Source organism: Orbicella franksi, chromosome 1 (assembly GCF_964199315.1).
Source record: "Orbicella franksi chromosome 1, jaOrbFran1.1, whole genome shotgun sequence".
Taxonomy (NCBI): Eukaryota; Metazoa; Cnidaria; class Anthozoa; order Scleractinia; family Merulinidae; genus Orbicella; species Orbicella franksi.
The window spans coordinates 4,299,072-4,319,091 of record NC_138145.1 but is presented as its reverse complement, the minus strand read 5'-3'; the positions used below and the strand labels follow the sequence as shown (position 1 = coordinate 4,319,091).

Here is a 20,020-nt window from a genome sequence, read left to right as displayed (position 1 = left end):
CTTTCTGAATTTGATATTTTAAACATCAACAGAAGTATCGAGATCTTCAGGAATGAACGTCATCCTGACGTCGTTGCTTTTTACCCTGTGGTTCACAGTGTCTTACGAAAGTGTTTGTCCACCAAAGAATTGTACGTGTGCTCCATTTGGAACGCGGACAATTTTCAAATGTGTCGGCATTCAGCAAGTGCCTTGCAGTAAGATCCCCTCCAATACAGCACAGCTGTGAGTAACATAGTTTATTAGTTAAAACATTATCATGTTAACACTGATCGGCTCACAGACCTACCTTTACGAAGATTAAGTCGTTCCGGCAAAATATTGTTTTCTTTTCATTTAAAGTGCCTACTAAAACAGTAAAATACTGAATCACGAATATATCTAGCAATATTGGAGCGGTGGTCTTCAAACTTAGCATTAGAAATGTACATCGCGAAAAAAAAAAGATACCCGTTGTGCCATGGAATAAAAACTGGAGCCTTCTGGAAAAAAAAATTGAAAGATCAAATCCATTACTCCAAATTCTCTTACGTGACATGTTTGAGCACTTTTGTTATTTCCAAGCACAAAATCAACAACTTAATTCAAAATTCTCCAAAGCAAAAAGAAACATTTACCTCCATATCTGTCCTTAGCTATATTTCAGATAGTCCTCTGGTAACATCCATCGATGAACGCTGTTTCCAAAATCTAACATCACTTCAGAAAATGTAAGTAGATGACAAAAATGTTAAGTTAAATGTCCATACCTGACTCTAAAGTTCACTGGCTCAATAATGAAATAAACTATTGGGTACTTACATTTATCAGATTAATTACTTTATTTACACTTCTCATTGGTTTCTCATCATTAGATCCTCCACTTGTTATTGGGTACCATTTAGTCGCTGAACGTATATATTTTTTGTACAGTATATAATTCTGTTGTGGTCGAAACTGTTAGCTTAGAGCAGTTCTTTGTAATAGAGGACGGAAATGATTTTTTTTTTTGTGTGTTTTTTTTTTTTTGACAAAACCTCGTAGGACTATTGAGGTGTTTTTAGAATAAATCCGATGGTCCTGTTCCGTCGTACTCGACATTTCTCTATTAGCCAAGATAGGAAAACTTTGACTTTCAAAGCTTGGCTCTAACAAGCTCTAATGAGTACGCTTTCAAAGACCTTCAATTTTTGTATGAAAGCTGGTGAGAGCCTTTCGATCTCGCTTATCAGGCGCTTGTGCCCGTCCTTTGTTAATTTTGAGTAGAATCGACATTCCTTTGCTAAATTTATTTTCTATGAGAGCTTAAGGCTGATTTTCACTGGCGACGGAGTCGGAGTCGGAGTCGTAGTCAGAGTCATAATTAGCTCTTATTAACCGAGCAGGAGGTCTGTATACACCTTATTCCAAAATGGCGGCCAATTTATTATTTTTTTGTTTGCATGTTAATTACCCTTATTGCCTCATTTTCACTTCAAAATTCTTTTGTATTTTGTACATGTTGACGAGGCAAAGAGGGCTAATTACCATGTAAACAAAAGAATAATAAACTGGCTGCAGTTCCACTGTATTTTGAAGCACTTTATGTATTTTCTATATGCGTTGACGTTTCGCCACAAAAGTCGGAAAAACTCCTTCATCAAGTTGTTGCACCACAATACAAAAATACCTGTTTGAGGCTGTGACAATCATTTTTCCCGTAAAGAAATGTGTGTTTTCGAAGGAATACGTATACAGTGGTGGAGGTCACTGCAGACTGTGTACTTTTGCCCTAGGTAAACGCGCGCATCGCCGGCTGTAAACTGACGACTTTTTTTTCGTTTCTTTAATTCATAAACCATATAATAAACAACTTAAGAGTGCCTGCCTCTAAAAATCAGACAAATTCTTAATTTCGCGGCAAGGGTCAAAAATTCGATTTCGCTCATATTCTTATGGTAGATTGGCTAGGGCATGAAAAAAACTACTGGATAGTTTTTTTGGCAAAATATCCTTTTATTTCAAAGAAATATGCAAATTACCAAATTCCGTTAAATTCGTCATTTGACGCACCATTTTATTAAGCAAGTTTGTGAGCCTCGCATGCAAAACCACATCATTCTTCCGTCTTTAAAACACTCAAATATTTTTGTGCAATGTTTAAATGTGTACTGGGTTGATTTTAGGGAATGTTGCGCTGTCTTTTTGGGTGCAAAATAATTAAATTTCGAAGACATGTATTTCATTCACTTAAAAGTACTTCTTGAATATAGTTAATTTTCACCATGTGCGAAACCTTCAAATGGAATAAGCTTCTGGTGGTTGAGTCGCAGAAGGATGGTCTACAGATTCCTGTAAAAATTTCTTTGGGCAAATGATTGTGAGCGACGCGAGAACTTTTCAAAGTACGTTAAAAATGCAAATATTTGACAATCCGTCGTCAAATTTCAATTTACGGGTTAGACGTATATTTTAGCATGCGCCACATGACTTGACCTATAATAAGTTGAAATAGACACAGAGCTGATAATTTCGAAATGTTCTAACCTTATTTGTTGCAAAAGGCAGGTCCAAAGCCAATTTGACGTGTTTCTAGTCGATCTCTCACCACTCGTCGCACATAAAGCAGAAGTTTGCTTTTGTTTACACAAGGTTAACGTCCGATGTACATCGCCTATTGTCAACCTATCATTGGTCGAATACCATGAATCTATGACCATCTTTCTGCGCATATCAACATCTCTGCATCTAAGTCAAAAACGGCTGAGTCATTTGTAGATAGTTGCTTGCTTTGCATTGCGCTAAATATTAAGTTTGATCGACTGCTGACCATTGGTGATAATCGTGTCGGCGCAGCACAATCTTACAGCCGTTATTTGTTCTTCACGCAATGCTGTCACCGTTTATGCTGCGCATTTTGATCTATTTTGTATAGAGCACTCTCAGGATAGGTGAAACAATAGGCCTTTTGCAGGATCTGGTCACATGGTACGGAATAAATTATGCTGGGACGCAAGTTACACAGTGGGACTTCCAAAACAAAGGAACTCGTACTAGTCCGGCCCGACTTTCCTTTGTTTTAGAAGCCCCACTGTGTAACTTTCGTCCCAGCATAATTTATTCCGTACCATGTAACCGGATACTGGAAAGGGCCTATTTAATCATTGTTCATCTGTTTGTTCATATATATAATAATATGTGTATATTAATATATTCGTATTCTATAGTGTACGTGGCCTCGGTCCAAATCACGTTTTTTGTACGTTCTGATGTTTCAGACAACAGCTGATGAAGCTAGTGCCTGTACTCACTAGAATTTTAAAAAAAATCGCCATAAACAAACTGTAGATCAATGAAGCAAGAACTAGCTGAAATAAAAATAGGAAATCACGTGTCTAATTCGTGAGAAAAACAGACTAAATGTAATTAGTAATTATGTGAGTAAATAGCCCTAGCCATGCCATTTTATTTGGCGTATTTTGTTTCCTTGGTGGCGAGGCATTGGTATGTTTGTAACAGAGAACAGAGGACTGTTGTCAATACAGTCCAAAATTATTGTCAGTGAAATATTGTAAATAAAACACCTATTGACCGGTTACCTCCGCGGCCACCATTTGGTCGTTCCGATAAGGGTTTCATTATTGTCTTTACCCCTATTAAGCGGCCACCCAAAATTTAAAAACTTTGTTTTAGAAAGGGCGATGGCAGATAAGAGTCTGAAATTGAAGGTGCATGACGAGTGATAATTCAAACACACGTCTATCATGATTGTCTTGAATTGGCTCCATGTTCACCAGGAAATTTATAACCCGATAATGAAAAATTAAATATTCAAGGTACACCAACCTCTATTTAAGCGGCTAGCCCCATTAAGCGGTCACTGCCCATTCCCCGAGGGTAGCCCACCGTATTACATGTAAACCAAAAACAATTGCACAGCGCGAAAAGACCTAAGTATGAGTTTAGCGTTACAGCATTAATTACGCAGGGCATGTAGGTAGCGGTGGTCGAGTAAAAGATAACAACAGGGGCAATGGTAAACTATTCATTCTTTTCATTTCTTAATTTAATCTCTTCCTTCTCAACACGACTGTGGGTTCCCAGTGGTTCCAAGCCTTACGGAGCCTTACGTATTAGGATAGAAATTGTCCTACCCCTACCCCCTAAAATGAGATGACAGCATTGCGTGACGAACAAGGAACCGCTGCAAGCAAGGATTCAAGCCATCAAACCATAATGATCAAACGTAATACTTTGGTGTAGTGCAAAGCAAGCAACTATCTACAAATGACTTAGCCGTTTTTGACTTAGATGCAGTCAGTGGTGATCGTATGTGTCGAAAGAGGGACACAGATTCATGGTATTCGACCATTAAATAAGTTGACAGTTGACGATGTACATCGGACGTCATGTAAACAAAAGCAAACTTCTGCTTTATTTGCGACGAATGGTGAGAGAAACACGTCAAATCGGCTTTGGACCTGCCTTTTACAGCAAATGAGGTTAGAACATTTCGAAATTATCAGCTCTGTGTCTATTTCAACTTAACATAGGTCAAGTCATGTGGTTCACGCTAAAAGATACGTCTAACCCGTAAATTGAAATTTGACGACGGATGGTCAAATTTTTGCATTTTTAACGTACTTTGAAAAGTTCTCGCGTCGCTCACAATCATTTGCCCAAAGAAATTTTTACAGGAATCTGTAGACCATCCTTCTGCGACTCAACCACCAGAAGCTTATTCCATTTGAAGGTTTCGCACATGGTGAAAATTAACTATATTCACGAAGTACTTTTAAATGAATGAAATACATGTCTTCGAAATTTAATTATTTTGCACCGAAAAAGACAACGCAACATTCCCTAAAATCAACCCAGTACACATTTAAACATTGCACAAAAATATTTGAGTGTTTTAAAGACGGAAGAATGATGTGGTTTTGCATGCGAAGCTCTCAAACTTGTTTTTAAATCTTGACCGAGATCGTGAGTACAGACCGAACGCAGTGAGGTGTGTACAAATAACCGAGGTCAAGATTCTCCCATACAGAAAGACAAAGCTCGGTCGATTTATTTCCTTTAATGTAACTGGTTTGTACTTGCTGACATTTTGCTTGCAAAAAGCGATGAACCGAACTTAATTCTGCCAAAGTTTGCTCGTCCTCTTTACGTTTTTCTCATCAAGCTTTTTGGCAATTCCATAAATGAATATTGTTGCCGAGGAAAAGGTTGTCGTTATTCATCGTGGTAGATGCAATAATAAAGTGTATTATCGTTTGTCTCACGATGTGGTTACTTGAGATGTGGATCGCGACGTTTCGACTGCTTACTGCTAGTCTTCTTCAGGTGATAAGGTCGACTGATTGCACGGTATCATTTATATCCTCACTGGTACACACGTAGGGTCAAGGAAGCTATTCACATAAGACTTCACCCTAATAACATCAACAGGGATAGTGAAATTGAAATTCCTGAAGCATGGATGCCCACGATCAAGAAACACAACAACAGGAGAACGGTACAACAGCGGACCACTGAGGGAACAGCTACTCGCCGGAACAATGGAACAATAGGAGGATCGAAATGCACCAATCACAGCCGACCTTTGTGATATAAATGATACCGTGCAATCAGTCGACCTTATCGCCTGAAGAAAACTAGTAGTAAGCAGTCGAAACGTCGCGATCCACATCTCAAGTGACTACATCGTGAGACAAACGATAATACACTTTATTATAAATATTCTTAGAAGAAAATAGTCAATATTTTTGCATTTTAGTTTGCAACTTTTTCACTGCAAATGTAACTGGTCTAGATGTCGGTCTAGATAAGAAAATGTAGACCGCTTTCGAATTCAATATCGATTTCAGCCAATCAAATTCGTAAATTCGGTGGTTCCAAGTCCTTGTGAGACACCGCCATATAATAAGAGCGCTTATGACCTAGTGAAAATCGAAAATTAGAGTTGTAAAATGGAGTCATAAGCTCGACCGAATCTGAGTCAGAAGAATCAGAACGTCTCCATTTCTTCTGATTCCGTTTACGACTCCGTCGCTTATGATCCAGTGAGAACTAGATTGTCGAAGTCCAAAGCAGACGCGGAAGAATTAACCAATCACAAGGCCGAGAAACGAACATTGTGATTGGTTTATTCTTCTGCTTCTGTTTCCGACTCCGACAATTTAGTTTTTACTGGATCGTAAGCGAAGGAGTCATTAGCGGATGCGGTGTTCTGCTTCCGACTCCGTCAGTTTGATTTTCACTAAATCGTATCACTCCGCGCTTCTGATTACGACTCCGACTACGACTCCGTTGCTAGTGAAAACCAGCCTTTTTTGAAGTAGGTTAAGTTCCTGATGACACCATCAGTCCCCTAATTTGAGTTTTTTTTACTTTTTTTCAAAATTCAAAATTTCCTAAACTAACACAGATATATGAAAACGCAGAATCACAGAATTCATGTAATATATCAAACACGAGAGACAGTGTTTCATCGGGATATCCAAACACCAAGAAGAGAGTTGAAAACACGACGCGCAGCAATGTATTTTTGGCGAAGTTCGAGGTGTTTGGATAGGCAATCAAACACTGTCTAGAGCGTTTGATATATATTCTCAATCGAAACAAAAACTAAAGAGTAAACGGAGAAGTAAAATCGTCAAAATCATTGTTAATTAAGACCGGGTATCCAAACCCGGTTTTACCTTGATGAATTATTAATGAGTTTGAGAAAGAAATATAACATTTTTTTTTTTTTTTTTTTTTTTTTTTTTGATACGCAATGGGGTTTTGCCATTATTTAGAAAACAAAGCTATTTCCCAGTGTATTAGCATAGGCGTAAAAGTCAAAGCATTCAGGTTACATCTTAATTTAAGGGGGGCTCCTTCTTAACTACCAATTGGTCATGAATTTGTTGCTAAGGAAGGTTTCTAACCGTCATATTTTGAAAACCAGATCTCCTAAGAATAAACTTTGTGCACAGGTTTGTTCCATTGAAGATGTCCTACAAAAGTTTCAAATGATGACCATATCTGACCAGTCACGCGACCACAATAAAAGAGAAACCCTAAAACTTAAAAGGGATCTAATTCCGAAACTTTAAATTAGTGTCAATCATCCAATCAGATGTAAAACCAAAACCAATCGCAACTCACACACGTTTTCCTTTGGCCACATGTATTCTTGGTTTTCATGTGACGTAGTCATATTCCAAAATTAGAAATTATCCTTCCTTCTGAGGTTTTAGTTTTATCAGATAAAAGGCTCTGTAGGAACGTGACGTTTGGCAATGTTTTAGCTCGACAGAGTTCTTTTTGTAACAGAGCACTCCAAGCTTTTGCGTTGCGTGACATGAAAATGGCGGCCAGAAAAGACTGTCGCGTAGGTCAAAAGACGAGTTATCGCTTTAGTTTTTGTTAAATAAACGGTGCTTGCACTAGAAGAAGCATTTATTTCAATGTGTCGGAGCACTAGAGTAAAAATGTTCGTTTCAATAGCAAAACTCAAGGACGGATGTTTTTGTTATTTTACGGTCGCCATGTTTGTGCCCCTCCGAAGGGCACAAACATGGCGTCTCCATACAAAGCTCTATAAATTTGGATGACACGCTTCTGCGAATAACGGGCGAATGAACAACAGCAGAAACCTGATTCTTGGCGAGGTTGTTTATATAGCAATCATCTATCATATCCTAGATTCTTGAATTTATTTATTGAATGGTTACGATTTTTAGTTTTGATCACATGACTGGTGAAAACCAAGAATTGAATTTTGTTTGGCTTTTTCAGATTTCCTATATCCTTTGTGGTCTGCCAGGGTGATTACTTTGGTTTTGGTTTTGGTTTTGGTTTTGGTTTTTGCGACACTCTAATTGATCTTCAACCTAACTTAAAATTGCGAAGACACCAACCTTGTTTCTGGAAAAGCGGATCGAAAAAAGCACGCTAAACCCTCTCCTGACAATCGGAGATAATTTTAGATGTATTCGATGATCTCAGATGAATCCAAATTTTCTATTCTTAAATTATGAACATATATTTTGTCCTCTTTCTTAGCAATTTAGAGAGGAATTCTCTGGCAGCGATTCCACAAAATCTCTTCCGGAATTTACCGTCATTGAAAGTAATGTAAGTAAGGAGACAGCCAAGTTTAATATAGCGACCGTCATGTGGTAAACATTCCAGCGTCTTAACAACTTACAAGTATACTATATTCAATTTTAAACAATCTTTTATCTTATAGTTGTAATTTTAAAGTAATTTTGAGCAAATTCAAATCATCACCATCATGACAGGTAGAAATGCGTACATATTTTGGACTAGTGTAAATCTAAAAGCAGTAGTGTACATAGCTTCAGGCGACCTTTAAGGTTACTGTAGACCTTCAGGGGTGCCTCCGGAAAATGCTTTCTTTACGCGCTGCGGAAAACTATATATCAATGTAAAGCTAATAAACTGTAGAATCCGGAAATGTCAATATATAATGCTATTTTTGTTTTGAGAGGCACGCGCAAGCCTAAAAACGCAAAAAGACCGTACTTCAGTGCTAGACTAAATTACCAGCCTTTGTGTTACCGAGGAAATCAAAACTGACTGGACATTATAAATCAGGAGATGACGGGCTAGCAAAGTGTGCGAGGCTTTTTCGATATTTCTTTTGGTTACTTAGGAAATCCCTTTCAAAGTTGGAAAAGCTTTGATGTTACTCAATGGGACGTCACTGGAAAAATATTTCGATTTTCGCAAAAGCCTCACACGCTTTGGTGCGCTAATATCTGACGAACATTTTAGCCAAGTTTCGTTAAAATCCGATAAATCTACATACCCTATTAATTCATTTAAATAGAGGTAATTCACACAAAAATAAACCTTGAGTTTTCGGCCTCGAAAGAAATTCACAGTTTTCGCACCTCATTGAAGCCGTTGTCAACGTGGCCATGCCACCAACCAATGAAACCCAGTTTTAAACTCCCCAGCGGGCTACAGGAACGCTTCCCAGGAATAAATGTGCAATGTTTACTGTCGAAGAAATCCACAAACAAATTGTACACTGAAGATGTTTATTCTGTTACTCGTCCTTCCGTCGGTTCGGTACAGCTGAAAGTTACAAATGTAAAGCTCGCGACTCGAACAAATGTTGAATTACAAAAAAAAAAAAAACCATAGAAATGAGCGACCACTTACATATTTTTGGGCATCTTCAGGCCTAATCAAGATGTCAACATCGAGAAAGTAAAAGGCGAAGATAAAAGCAAACTTTCCGCCGACACACAAACAACGCACATCAAACTGCTCAGAGCACATGGCCGCAGAAATCACGTGACCCGCCCAAGGCGGGTACAGAGGGCACGGTAAGGCAAACTGTCTCTAACAGTTACATTCAGCATATCAGCAGATAAATGGTAAAGAAGGAAAAGGGAGAAAAGAGGAATGCTGGCGGAATAGCCTTGAACAGGCCTACTCGGGAAGCCGAGTCAAGTGCGAATATTTACACATTTTAAAAAAAAAACTAAACGCGTAGTTCATCGGCCTGTTTGTTTTACTAGAATATGAAAAAACGCTCTTCGAAGCAGTGGAAAGGAGCGTTTCGAGAAGCTGCCTTGTCAGATATCAGCGATTAAATTCGTCGGTAATTCCGCGGTAATCAACTTCAGTGCCAAAAGAAGCTAGAGCAGGGCATCGACGAAACATTCGCTTGCGATTTGCGCTTGCGTTCAAATGTGGGAACGCGAGGCGCCTGGTCTACCACTTTAATAAGAGAAGAAAACAATCAACAAAAGCGAAGATTTCTGTGCGAGAAATTGCAAGACGTAAGGGATAAACAAAAGAAACAATATACGACTCCGCGGATGAGTTCATTTATTGTTACTGCTCAACTCAAGGTTGACACATTTTAATTGGCTTATCATAGTTTGCGGTTAATTGATTCGCTTTAAAAATTTACGTTTTTGTGGATAACTCGTTCGCGTTTTAATTTTTTAAAATAATTTTCTTTTTGAAAATTCAGATAAAGTAAAAGTTTAGAATCTGGTGTAAAAAAAAAAAAAAATTGGACAAAATAGGCCCTTTAAGGTCTACAGTAACCTTAATTCAAGTCGTTAAACCGAGGCAGGAAAAAGTTATTGTTTAAGAAATAAAATAAAGAAAGAGCAAAGCGTTTCGACTATTCGATGGGGATGAATGTCTCTCAAAAAGCCACCGGCCGATCTATTCGCTGAATTATCAGCTGAAGAACTTGGTACCACGTCTAAAGATAACTCGAGGGGGATAACCTTGGGCGTGAGACTTGTATTGGGGATTATCTGTCTTGCCCTTTATCCTGTCTTGACCGCAGCCCATCGTTATTTAAGGTTCACAGGACGCGACTGTGTCGCCTAAAGCATGATATTTTAAGCCTTTTTAGAACTTAAAGTATTAGGGAAAGTGCTTATTTAAATGTTTGCTTGTTCAGTTTAGATAATCAGTCGCCTAGAAAGCCAAAGTAAGTTCCAGATGTTTACACGACCACAGCACTACAACATGACGGCTCCATACTGGCTTCATGCTCAATAAATTTGTGCAAAATATTTTGATGAATATCTGAAGTTTGGGAGAACGCACAGACCTAAAACTTGATAAAACTTTTGCAGAAAAATTTCTTGACTTTATCTACTAAATGGTTTTCGAATTATTTTTTTGTTGCGTGACAGTGCAGATGAAGAATGGATAAGAAGTGCTCGTTTTGTTGACAGTTACTCCCCTTTTACTTATGAAATTATAAAATAATTTGATGTTTTTTTCTTCTTGAAGCCAGCTGAACGATAATAATATCAAAGGAGGATTTTTCCTTCCAGAGAATGTAACCATCATGTGAGTGTTATTATATCGTTTTTAATAACGGAAAGCCGATGTTAAATTATACTACGACAACATGTTTTCCATAAACATAATGATGAAATTAGCCACTACAAAAGGGGCATAGACAACTTGAAAAAATTAAAGAGAAAACGTAGTCATTCCTGCATTTTTGTGACACCAAGAGACTCGTGTATATATCGTTTTTAGTCAGTACATATCATTTAAGAGTGGATCCCAAAAAAACGTTGATGGATAGCTGGAAGATTTCTCATGGGAGGTAACCGACCTATCATCGGTCTCGAAGCCTTGCGAGAACCAGCCTTTTGTGTTGAGGGCGAAATAACCGACTGTGCCCACACAGCTAGCCAGCCGGTAAATTGACCGTCCCTTACCCAGAATTAAAAAGGATTACCCTCATTGGCTATCACAGCTTTCCAGAATAATTACCCCAGAAAAATGTAAGCTTCACCAGCTTGTACGCTTCAGATTGCCATCAAACCAAATCTGTCAAATCGGGCAGGGTATAAATGTATACAGGAAAATTCCATCCCCTAAAACTAAAGCAAAAAATTCAAGCAAAGTCCTTCAATGATCGTACAAACATAAACATATTCAGTTGGTGCTCAAATTTGTTTCTGCCAACAGGCACACCTGAGCAAGTTATGTTACATAAAAGAAATGGCCGTATGACCACATACAGGTTGACGTAAAAATAAATGGAATCTCCTAGGGCGTCCGTTCTGTTATTTAGATCACAGGGAATCAGTTTGTAGTAATAGCCTAGGCTATTTTGCGCAATTTACATGTGTAAATATTATTTCATATCTTTCATATTCAACTTAACTGTACTCAATCTTCTTCATCCTCATGTCCAAATATCGTTTGGGATCGTAAGAATTTCGTTTGTTATGTACCATTTGTTATTTTTTGTACTTCCAGCACACTGGCACGCAACAAGCTGTCCCTGAAGGACCTAGAGCTGATTGTTGAAGGGAAAAGAAAACTTATAAACTTGTAAGTACATACTTGTAAGTTATTAAATTAGACTGTTCGAATCGTACTTGTTGTGGTCATAAATATGAAGCAGCGTGACGTGAAAAATTCGCCTATCATCACAGGGATAAACAGCAATAAACAAGGATACTTTTAGTCATGTTCATAGCTTATTTTGACTGTAGTTTTTGGCCATTTATCACCGGGAAAACTCCCATAAAAAAAGGACGAGGGTGCTCAGCGGAAATCTTGAAAAGATTCTTTGAGAGGTACCAGGGTACCAGTGGCTTGGAGTTTTTTTCAGTCCTAATAAGTACAAATTCTACAAGACATTAGCTCCTGTCATGTTTTTTCGACTTAATACCCTAAAAGTTACCGCGAAATCTTCCGCATGTGACCTTTTTTTTAAATTATTTTTTATTAACATTTATGTAGCGCCATTTAATAACATTTGTCCATGTCGCTTTATAATATTTTAAAATTAAAATCCTAAGTTTAAAATCCTAAAATTAAAATCCTAATCCTTTAAAACCCTAAAATTCTAAATCCTAAAAGTTAAAATCCAAGAATTAAATACGCTATATAATACAACTAGGCTACAAATAAAAAGTAAAAACTACAAAGCAAATGCACGCTTCAAAAGATAAGTCTTAAGATTAGCCTTGGAAACTGCCTGTGATGAGGCTAAGCACCTGAAGAGGAAATGTCAGTAAGGATCAAAGAAATCGCGGGCACAGCTCAAAATTCAATGACGCCCATATTTTGCACGTCCCTTGGTAGGCCTTAGTCCCATACATATGACCAGGATGTTCGTATGTTAAACTTCTCGCTTGTTTGGGAGAAATCATCTTGAAACGGTTTACGGTATTTTTTGGAACAAACCCTTCAAAATTGTCATAATTCGTGAAGTTTCCGAGTAAGCTCATCGCCAGTTTTCAATCAGTTTCTCACTAATCCTATTCGTCTGATGCTTCTGCAATTGAATGGTAGCAAAACCAACTCATAACCTTTTCTTACAAATAAAATATGACTTTTTTTTCCAAGTGCACCCACAGCTGCTCTGAAATGGATTCGTTGGTACTTCAAACCGCGGTACACAATGAATCCGACCAGAAAATCTCCTGAGACATATTCAAAGGTGGCTTCAAATTTCTGCCGTTTAATTTCCTTGGGATCTTTTGTATTTGTACAGCAAGACATTCCTAAAATAAGCCAATTTTCAATATCCGCCATTTTGAAATACGCAAATTAGGTACAACGCTTCAGAGATTGCCGCCCTCGCACACATGTTTGTAGTTAAATGTTTCTAATGTGAAACTCCTCTGTATTGTTAAGCGAAGCAAAATCAACGGAATAAGTTGAGTATGCATCACAGCAAAATGTAGAGTTACACTAAACAGAAACGCGTCGAGAAACGAAAATCTGCTGTGAATCACCTCTTGACCTGTTTGTTCTTAAATAGGGCATCCAATATTTTGGTCAGGTCATAAATAGGGTAGGGAAAATCGCAGAGTTTAGTTAAGGTTTTGGGAAGCGGGCCGCACACCCCTACCCAATTTTTTACAGGAATACCCATTACCCCGGGTTCTTCAGGAACACTATAAAGTCTTATCAACCTTCGCTACCATTTTCCAAGCCTTCCCGGTGCAGGGGGAAATAAGCTCATATCCTGGATGTTTGTTGCTGTTTGAAAGCAGGAACGCCTCGATAAAATAAGCTCAACTTTGGTTCCACATCTACTAAACTTAGCAATTTTTATGGCTTCCACATTCTTCCTGCAAGATACCGGAAGATACAAGTGGCAGTGCTGCACAAGATTGAATCTTTTATCGTGGATGAGGTCCACATACTCCTCCGACCAAACGTGAGAAGGTACAAGGCATGTTGGACAAAGTTTTATTGCTTTAACTACGCAACTGTATGAGAGAATTTTCTAAGAAACGTTCTCAAAGGAAATTGATAGCTGGCTCAGATAGTACACTTCGCAGTGTCACGCAAGCAGATCAGACAAAAATACTGTAACTGGTGTAATAATCTAACATGCGAGTACTTTCAGATAAATATTGCAGACATAACTAGATTATGAAAACTTGGACATATCCTGCTTTTTAAAATGTAAACAATTAAGGGTTAAATCAGGGAAATTCCACATGCCAGTGATAGTGATCTTTGGAGAAGCATGCCGACAGTCTACCGACGGATACATTGTATTTACACAGGTTGTTTCACGTACTAAAATTAGTTATTGTTTGATCAGTATTTGTCACGGAAAACAGTTTTCGTGAATTGTATATTCTGAAAAGTAAAACCCACATAACTGAACTGCTCAGAAAGGAGATTTGCGACCGAAACCGAAGATATCAACAAAACGCAACCTAATGCTACAGTTGTCACTGTGTAAACAAATTGACAGTTATCATGTAAACAAGCAAAAATCTGCCAGACTCTAGCTCCAATTTAAAAAAATTAAGACAGAAACCAAGTCTCATCTTAACTGAGCTTGTCATATTTTGATTTCGGCATGCGGTCAATTGTTTGTTGATGGTCAGCTTTGTTGAAACTTTTATATGGCCGGGCTGCAGCAAATCTCGAAATAAGCAAACTTCAAACAAGGGTTATGGCAAAGCTAAAAGGTATCCTCAAAAATTGCAAGTATATCTGTGAACGTCTATCCTTATACTGTATCTGCAATATAGTTATTGGATTGTTCTTTACGTACCGACAAGCGTTTTCGGCAGTTGTTTTAGGGTACCACAGAGCTATCAAAATACAGCCGCAAGGTGTCTTCGAGAAAAAAAAAAATCATAAAATATCTATAACTAGAGAATATCTGCTTTTCATGTCGTCAATGAATTAGTCATGGCCCTAGCTATAATGTTATTGCAAAGGAAAATTCATAGATAATTTTCGACTTACGCTGACAAGTCATGGACTTGACAGAATTTTGATAGTTCGAATATCGAAATTTGGCTCGATCCGGACTCAACTGTTTTTATTTAATTACTCTCAAAAATGTGAATTTTAGAACAAACTAACCTTGTTTGGTTTACTTTGGCACAAGGGTCTATCAATATAGAAAGTGTGAGCGGAATCTTTTTTGGCTGTTTCCGCGATTTCCATGTTCCTATCTGATTTTTACTGACACTGACTCTTAAGAGGTACCAAAACCCCTTTTTAACCCCTAAAAAGTGCGACGAGCAGCCTGGTCCTCTGTATGTGGGAGTACCTAAGTACTTCTTAAACCACGTTTTCTTCTTAACACTCGTTGCTTGCTTACATAATGCACAGGGAGGTTCGTGAAAATCCTATCGGCCCGACGCTTACTGTTAAAGCTTTGGCTGGTTTAGAGAGCATGAGAACACTGTAAGTTGATATTGTACTTGTTGAATGGAAGTCAACGTTTCTATTTTTCTGTATGCACCTCAATGTTATTTCGCCTTAGCTACCTGAAAAGTTTGATCTTAAAATTACACACATTCGAAAATTTGAAGTGTGACTTATTTAAGTTTATCTATTGGTGTATTTTGTCAGATTACCTTCCTAATATTTAAGGCCAAAGCGAAATAGAAATAATTCAGACCTGGTTAAATTGCGGTTTAAATCTCTAGAGCAGTCAATAATTATCACAAACACATATATATTTTAACGTTCGCGTTTTCTATCTATTACTCGTTAAAGACTACAGATTGGTAGTCGAAAGCTCGTTTTAAACAAATTTTTAACCAGAGATCGTTTTTCTATTTTTCCACAATATAGAAAGAAAATAAATATACATTATTTATCAAGCGCGAAGGCCATAGTGGGAGAATATAGGCCAGAAATAATTGCAATGGTGCAAGAAGATAAGGCTTATTATGATGATGGTAATAATGATAATGGTTTATAGTACAGAAGGAACGCAATAGGGGCCATACAAAAAAGACCATGACGGTCGACATTCCGACGGTTAAGACCGAGCTTAGTTAATAAGTGAGATATTAAAGGAATGAAATAACTATCACAAGCTGGAAAGACATCGTAAACTTCAAGCCCGACAAATGATAAGACCTTATTGAACGTCTACTCGCGGAAGAAAAGTAAGACATGAAACTAACAAAAGTCTTCAAAATTATTTGGAACAGTTATTTAGCCTGCGTTGCAGGCGTAAACGGGGAAGTAAAACGGAGGCAAATAACGCCTCTTTCCTATGTCCCCGCTCTCGCTCTCCCCAACCCCATTTCCTCCGTTTTACATCTGCAGTCTACAATTCCTAACAATAGCAAGTAATCTGATGGGTCGATATTAGTTGTCAGCACTGTGAACTAACTTAGTCGTTTATTATTTATAATCATCACCATTATCATTATCATTATTATTATTATTATTATTATTATTATTATTATAGAGTTTGAGAGTAATTTTATTTTGGTTTTTTTTATTACTTCTCGTGTACAATCGATGACACAAACAGCAAATACTTTCGCTACGTTTTCTTTTATTTATTTCAAAATTATTATTATTACTATTATTATTATTATTATTATTATTATTAAGTTTTTAGGATGTTAGTGGTGGCTAAAAAAAACCGCAGAAACTTTAATTTGATTAATAAACCAATGCTTACCTATTATTACATATATGGACTTTACCTAGAAATTTTGATGCCTGCGACTTAAAACATGTCGAGGATGGAGCTTTCTTGGCAATGAAGGATTTGGAAACCTTGTAAGTAAATATATATTTAAAAAACGATATGTAATTTGTTCAGTTACCCATCACAATTTAAGGTAGCTCTGAATCCACTAGACAGAATAGTGTGATACCAATTAACCAATACCAATAATATTAACCAATATTTTACATCTGTTAATAAGCAGCAGTGGCATTCATTAGTCAAAGTATAGGTGTTAGAAAAGTGCTGGAAACTGTTGCCAGTCCCTTGAATTGATTTCATTATTTTTTTTACCCGGCCAGTGAGTGTACAAATGTCTGAGCTGTAATACTGGCAATAAGTAAGCCCAAAAGTGCGTGAACGGCGACGGGGCGCTGAACGCAGCCACGAACCTATACCGTGTTATATGTCAGTCAATTGATGTCTCACTAAGAATTGATTTTATTTTCCGTTTTATTGCAGAATAATGCGATACAATTTTTTGTCATTTCTAAATCCACGGACCTTAGACGGACTCTCTCATAGACTTACAACGCTGTAAGATGTATGAATTAATAAACGTATCCCTTTAATTAAACTAATTGGTATCCCGATTTACACGCACAAAAGCTGGAACATGGGACCACAGCCATTATTGATCGGCCGTCCCATGAGGGGGCTCAGTGTTGTAAGTGACACGAGCAGAACCTGCAAATCAATGATCTCAAACTTTTAAACCGGTCCAGTTGCATGTATGTGTGGATGGGGTCTCTTAACATGCAGCTCTTTGTGCGCTACATTGAACGACTGTCACAGGTAACGCATCCTTGTCCGGAAAACTCTGGACAACTTCTCGCAAATCACTAGATTCATTCACTTTTTCTATTGGCTTGAGAACCGACTGTGCCTTTTTGGAAAAAGTACTGTTCGAAGATAAAGCAAACAGATTTTGACAAAATAAGGAGCTATCGGCAAAAATGAATGACATTTCACTTGTCAAGCCGAAAATTTGAAAGGCCACTGTTTTCATCGCTACGAAATTTAGAACTCCTGAAAGAACGTCCTCGTGAAAAGAAAAGCGAACGTTCGTGTGAAATTTTAAGCCGTGAGTGATAGGAAGAGTCAGAAAAGTTTTTTGGATTTGAAAGAAATTGTTACTTTTCAATCAAAAAACGATGTTTGTTGTGGTCAAGTCATGAGCTACCTGTAGTTTGATTGAGCGAAAGACAATAAAGGTATGAACGTCAGCGTTTACAAATGTACGTATTGTTAACATCCAAATGAGAATATGTTGAAGAAGAGAGCTGACATTTTAAGAATTTCTATGCATTGAACAGCTTAGACGAAAATATGCCTTAACGATAGTCTTCTATTTTGTCTAGGCCTGAGAGAAAAGCGCTAACGAATAAAAAAATTGCTTTTACAAACGTCAAGGAAAAATACCCGAATTGAAGAAAGTCCTTCGCAAGTAGTAATTTACATGTATTAATTGTATGATAAGTTGATAAAGATGGTGAATTTTTAAGCTCGGTAATGAAATGTGAAGGTAAATTAATCAACATGACGCGAGCGTGGGACAGAGAAATATTCTGAGTCCCCGGCTCAGAATTTTTCTTTGTCCCACGCTCGTGTCATGTTTATTACTACTCACGATGACTTAGATAGTGTTGATCCTAGCAGTAGGCAAGACACCTGTCATATATGAACTCAGTTAAATGACCTTGCTCTCCATGAATTCTCGCAGCTCAGTGGATAGAGCGCCCGCCCGGTGTTCGGGAGGTCATGGGTTCGATTCCTGTTGGGAACTAAGAAGTTTTCTTTGTCCCACGCTCGTGTCATGTTGATTAATTCACCTTCACCTTATTAATTGTATGTATGGAGATTTCATTGTTTTGTTTGTTCGATTCAGTCGGTTTGGAAAAATGCCTATAAGTGAAATTCCTTGAAGGTTATTTTGTGGAGTAAATGGTTACTATTTTATGGGAGTTCCGCTATTAGGCTTAGTTTTATCAATATATTAGTTTTCTAGTTACGCCGGGTAATCTGAACATATGGCAAATTGTGTAGACCCGTTTGTATTTATTCTGGTCTCAAGTCATTGTTTTGTTTCTAAATTAAACATGTAGCCTGGAAACCCTGGCCACATTTTAGAATTAAAACATTCAAAGATTGTCAGCAAACATTGCACAGTTCATGGGCGCCCCCAAGGTTGGTTTAGCGAGAAACGTTTGATACCTTTTAACCTCGAAAAAGACGCTCAATTTTTCAATTGCGAGCTGAATATTCTATTTTTAAAACCTTTCATTTGCCTCATGGAATAAAATACTTTACTTGTAAGTTACCATGATATCGTAGATGACCTGATCTCGTACAGTATCAGGACAGTAGAAACGGCCTCTGATTGGTAGATGGTCAATTTGGGTACGCTAAAAATAATCTTTGCAAGTATAAAAGCACGCCGACCAATTTTATTATTTTATATATATTTTTTCCTTTTTATAATGATTTACACAGAGACTTCAAATGGAACAATATTTCATCAATAGCTGATGGTACATTTCGCAGCACAAGTCAACTGACTACATTGTAAGTCTCAACTTGAGTTTTTAGGACCCAAAAATTGAACTTTTTTTCCTAAGCTATCCATTTTTACTCTTTCTGCATTGATTTAAGGACGTTCGCCCTAATTGTTTCTGCGCATCCTTACTGCGCACACAGATCTACTCGCCACGTCATGCATGCGCCCGCGCTAAGTAATAAAATGAACAATAATAGGGCAGACGGCCATTGCTGTAGCTTTGCCTGGATCTAACGATCTTGGACGTTCGGTGACCCCTACTTTTATTTCCAGAAACAGGTTTTGTTTACAATTATTTCCACACCGTCCAAAAATGAACAAAAAACCAGCGTGAGAAGTTATAAAAATTCAAGATTTCTCTCCACGGGACAACAAATTCTGGCATCTTGTGGCCGCAAGGTGCATGAAACTATGGTCGCTAAATGCGAACTTGTTCTTTAACGAACCTCACCAGTTGACTAAATTCACTTATCAGGTCCACTTAACAATATTTGGCAGAGAACATTTCACTTCAAAGATCTAATTGCAATAATTTTGGGCTTACAGACACTGGCCTTATTCGCTAACGAAGCCCGATTTTTTCAGATTTAAGTTGTTCTTCTGGGCATGTTCTCTCCAAAACGAAGTCAGTGACCCCCATTTGTTTTACATTTCTGACTTAACTAACTCCTCATCTTACAGTGGTAAAAGTCTCAGAAAAAAATCAATGTTGGAAAATTTTCGCGCGAACGCCCTTAAATAGTTTTCTACTCATACGATTACACTGTAAATTTCCGTTCTAAACCTTTATCTATTAATTACCAGGAGAACGCACCTTGATTTAGACTCCGATTTATCTTTTTATTTCCATCCCCGGCAGGAAACTCAACGGAAACCGGTTGACCAGGCTTCCAGATTTTAGAGGTATTACAAGCATCATAAGCCTGTAAGTATATTAGCATTATCCTCAATACTTTGGTCAAGTATAGAGATAAAGACCAATGGCGAGCAAACGTAGCTAGTTTTCACTTGTCTGTATGTAATTT

At 37.7% G+C, this 20,020-nt stretch overlaps 1 protein-coding gene across 1 annotated transcript; it reads left to right on the top strand.

The window, feature by feature from the left end:
* The first annotated feature begins 1,674 nt into the window (after positions 1-1,674).
* On the top strand, positions 1,675-20,014 carry LOC145486324 (toll-like receptor 8). Its single transcript, XM_081464967.1, has 8 exons — positions 1,675-4,460; positions 8,014-8,085; positions 10,747-10,806; positions 11,734-11,808; positions 16,420-16,491; positions 16,901-16,975; positions 18,932-19,003; positions 19,855-20,014. Exons 1-8 carry the CDS (start codon positions 4,270-4,272, stop codon positions 19,922-19,924), a joined length of 687 nt encoding a protein of 228 aa, XP_081321093.1. The 5' UTR covers positions 1,675-4,269; the 3' UTR covers positions 19,925-20,014.
* Positions 20,015-20,020: the final 6 nt, after the last annotated feature.

Bases quoted from the DNA above. Each gene is read 5' to 3' on its own strand.
- LOC145486324 (XM_081464967.1), top strand. From the start codon at position 4,270: ATGCAGTCAGTGGTGATCGTATGTGTCGAAAGAGGGACACAGATTCAT. The intron at 10,807-11,733 runs GTGAGTGTTATT...TTGTACTTCCAG, and splicing joins CCAGAGAATGTAACCATCAT to CACACTGGCACGCAACAAGC. The intron at 19,004-19,854 runs GTAAGTCTCAAC...CATCCCCGGCAG, and splicing joins ACAAGTCAACTGACTACATT to GAAACTCAACGGAAACCGGT.